General features: G+C 35.3%; 1 protein-coding gene across 18 annotated transcripts in view; it reads left to right on the top strand.

Moving 5' to 3' along the window:
• mark3a (MAP/microtubule affinity-regulating kinase 3a) overlaps nt 1–1,884 on the top strand; it is a 57,304-nt gene extending 55,420 nt beyond the window's left edge. For 13 of the 18 annotated variants that reach the window (XM_015036952.1, XM_015036950.1, XM_015036951.1 and 10 more), the window contains one exon: nt 1,215–1,884. In XM_015036952.1, the coding sequence (XP_014892438.1) occupies nt 1,215–1,560 (346 nt within the window). In that variant the 3' untranslated portion in view covers nt 1,561–1,884. The remainder of the gene's footprint in view (nt 1–1,214) is intronic. The other 5 variants (XM_015036956.1, XM_015036954.1, XM_015036966.1 and 2 more) reach the window with 3 other exon arrangements.
• Nucleotides 1,885–3,608: the final 1,724 nt, after the last annotated feature.

Below are 3,608 nucleotides of genomic sequence, written 5' to 3'. Positions count from 1 at the left end.
CAAAAAAAACCCCCTTTACATGATTTGAAAAAACCCCGGACAGGGGGGGGGGTTGGGGGGGGGGGGGACGTTTTAGTAAAAAACTATTTTAAAATGTCAAATTTTGGTGTTTTTTGTTAGTAATTTAAAAAAATGGACATGAAAAGTAGATTTTTTTTTTCCACAAACGGAGAAGAAACTTTTCTTCTCTGGTTTGTAAAGCCAGAGAAGATGAAACGACCAGAATTTAATTGTTTACTGAATAAGTAGATTTAAATGTTAAGCCAATAATTACTGGAGTTTCAAATCAAAACACAAAAAAACAAAACAAAATCTATTTATTTGAAATAGATTTATTTCAAATTAAACTAATATAAATTAGAATACTCAAGTAAAAAAAAAAGATTTTATACTATTATGTAAAATGTTTTAAAGGAATCCCTTTAATCTTATAAACTAGTGACGGTAAGAAGACGTGGAGCTTCTGCTACATGGAAACATGTAAAGAGATAATCAGAAATAAAAAAAAGATTAAACAGTTTGATTGCTTTAAAGCCAGTCTATTTTTTTTTATTTTTTTTTTCTTACATTGTCTTTTGAGATACTGTTCTCATCTCCTATTGGAAATACGTTTTTAATCTACATCTGTCAGGTATGAAGACGTTTGTTTAAAGTTTAACAGTTTTTTTATTTATTTAAAATGAATCAAATCTTAATGTTGCAATGATATTCTGGGTTTTTCAGAGATGGCTTCAGTCTGTTTTACCTTCTTCTACTTCCCCTTTCTCAGTTTGGAAGTCACAGACAAAATGTAGTAAAAGTAACGAGAGAGTAAATATGGTCGTAGATTATTTAAAACTGTTTTTGTTTTTATTATTAAAATAAGATTTAACTTTACCTTTAAACTGGAATAAAGCTGAAATAAAAAGTTGATTTCACAAGCAAAAAAAAAAAAAAAAAAAAATGTAATGACTGTTGACTACATTTTGTCTAGTTCAAGGCTCCACAGCTTTGTGCTGCAACCCAAATGTGACAAAGATAAACTGAGCTCAGAGCGGCTCAGGTCATAATAAGAAAAACTTCAGTTTTATTAGACTTTATAGTTTCATTCACCCCCCACCCCGAAACCAAAATGTCACTTCTGTGAAGGATTTGTTGCAAACAATCCCAGCAGGGTTTTTATTTATTCTTAGATAATCTAAGGAAAGCTCTCCTCCGTGTCTTTCTCCCCACAGTCGCCATGTACCTGGGGATCAGAAAGGGGAAATTAAAGACAGTAAGCCCCGCTCCCTCAGATTCACTTGGAATATGAGAACCACCAGCTCCATGGAGCCCTGCGACATCATGAGGGAGATCCGCAAGGTGCTCGACGCCAACAACTGCGACTACGAACAGCAAGAGAGTTTCCTGCTCCTCTGCGTCCATGGCGACGGGCGGGCCGAGAACCTGGTCCAGTGGGAGATGGAGGTCTGCAAGCTCCCCCGTCTCTCCCTGAACGGCGTCCGCTTCAAAAGGATATCTGGGTCATCCATCGCTTTCAAGAACATTGCTTCCAAAATTGCCAACGACTTAAAACTATGAACAAAAGGACTGAAAAGTATAAGTAAAAAAAAGAAATTAAAATCTATATTCAGAGGTATTTAAGCTGTACAATCATCCAAGTAGCAGTTTCCAAATGTCTCCTTTTTTTAAACAAAACACAGTATGTATTGAACATTATAATGTATAGATGCAGGCTTTTGGCAATAATTACTGAATTATCTACTAATGTCTGTTTTGACCACCAGGGGACGCCATTAACAAGTTGAAAATGATTTGTCATGCTGTGAATGTGGAGAAAAAAAGAAGAAAAAAAGCATTTCTGGTCTTATTTATTTCACCTTTTATTTTTACTTTTCTCTCGGTTAAAAAAAAAGAAAAAGATGTAGCTTTTTGTTTTTTCTTGTGTAAATAATGTATCTTGCTTTCAAGATGGCTTCACTGCTACACTTTTTAATTTTGTTTTTTTGTTTTTTTTTTGTTTTGTATTTTGTTAAAAGTTAGAGATAATGGGAAGTCCATGTTAATGCCCACATGGTTGAGGTTCACTCATGTCTCCATTAAAGCGTCTGTCAACCTGAACATCCCGTCTCGTCACTGGAGCACAACCAGCAGGATGGATGCTTTTAAAGTTCAGTTTGGGATTAAAACATGTCTGATTAAATGGGATTAAACTGCTCACATTCAAATAAATAAGTTTCCCCCTCCTCTTTAAAACCATACATTAAATTAGTTGATGTATCTATTGTACAATGCTGTGGAGGAAAAAAAAATTGGTCATTCTTGACTGCAAGGCCCAAAATTATTCATACACCTGGCATATTTAGGTTTAGATGCAAAGTTAGGACGACCAAGTAGTCCTAACTTGAAAACTAAAAATTAGGGTTGTTGTAAGGAGACCCTCCAATTCAGTAAAAACTTGCAGAAATCTGCAAGGATTGTGATTGACGATCCTTCTTGTCAATCACAAGAAGGATTGAGTGATGTAATGCCAGATTTTTTTTTCATTGAGTGAAACGTCAGCATGCTTTTATTTATACATATATATATATATATATATAAAATGCAAATTGTATTTTATTTTCAAAACCATGTATAGATGCCTGCCAATTCCTATGAGAAAAAGGCTTGAACAATTTTAAACCAGAATTTGCCGGTGATGTGGATTTTGGCCTAAAATGGGCACTATTATGTATTTTTCCAGGCACATAGTACAATTTTATAGCCCAATCAAGTAACTTCCTTCAGATATAAAAATGTATATTGAATGACTTAAGAAATTTGACTCATTTAACGCCTTACAATTGGGCCAGTGTCTTTTTAGAAATTCCTGCTCTTTCTGTAACTCTGCCTTCAGGAAGTCATCACAACATGGCTTCTTTAACTTTCTTCCAGCATTGAACAGAGAAGTAGCTCATGAGCTCAGCAAATGTGCGGCGCCACCAGGTGTTTGCTAATTGCTGCTGCTAGTCTGAAGGTGACAGGGGAGGAGCAGCTCTGAGGTGGAACAACAGCTGGAGAACGTAGCATGAAGGAGGAGCACCTCGATGGCGTGCTCCATTGAGGTGCACAGCTGAATGGTTGCCATGGGCGATTGAAGGATTTTTTCAAACATGCATGAAAAAAAATCAAGGCAACATGACGGGTATGTTTCTCATGAAATAATGATGTAAAACTAAAAAGTAGATTTTCTATAATAATACTGCCCTTCTACCTGTACATGTTTCAGATCAAACATTTATCAATGATAAATAGTTGATAGTTTTAAAAATAGGATTTTGTATTTATCCCTATAAGTTAAAACAAGTGTTCTAACAGACCCTGACTATATGTGAAAATATAGAGTTCAGTTTTATCCAAAGCTGTAGAATCAAGAACTCAACAGGAAGTGAGCTAAAAGATCACAAAGCAACGCATCATGCTCTGTATTATAATAATTCAGATAGAGTGGGCTGCAAATGGAGAAAACATGGCAGTGACTTCTTTCACATAGGGTCACGTATGACTGTTGGCTTTTATTTCCCTCAGTGAAATCTTTTGAAAACTCGTCTTTCATATAAAAAACACTTTGAGTTAAGGAACATTACAGA

The sequence above is a fragment of the Poecilia latipinna genome, unplaced genomic scaffold (assembly GCF_001443285.1).
Source record: "Poecilia latipinna isolate Pla-1442-1.1 unplaced genomic scaffold, P_latipinna-1.0 Scaffold386, whole genome shotgun sequence".
Taxonomy (NCBI): Eukaryota; Metazoa; Chordata; class Actinopteri; order Cyprinodontiformes; family Poeciliidae; genus Poecilia; species Poecilia latipinna.
This window is presented reverse-complemented; position numbering and strand designations above follow the sequence as displayed.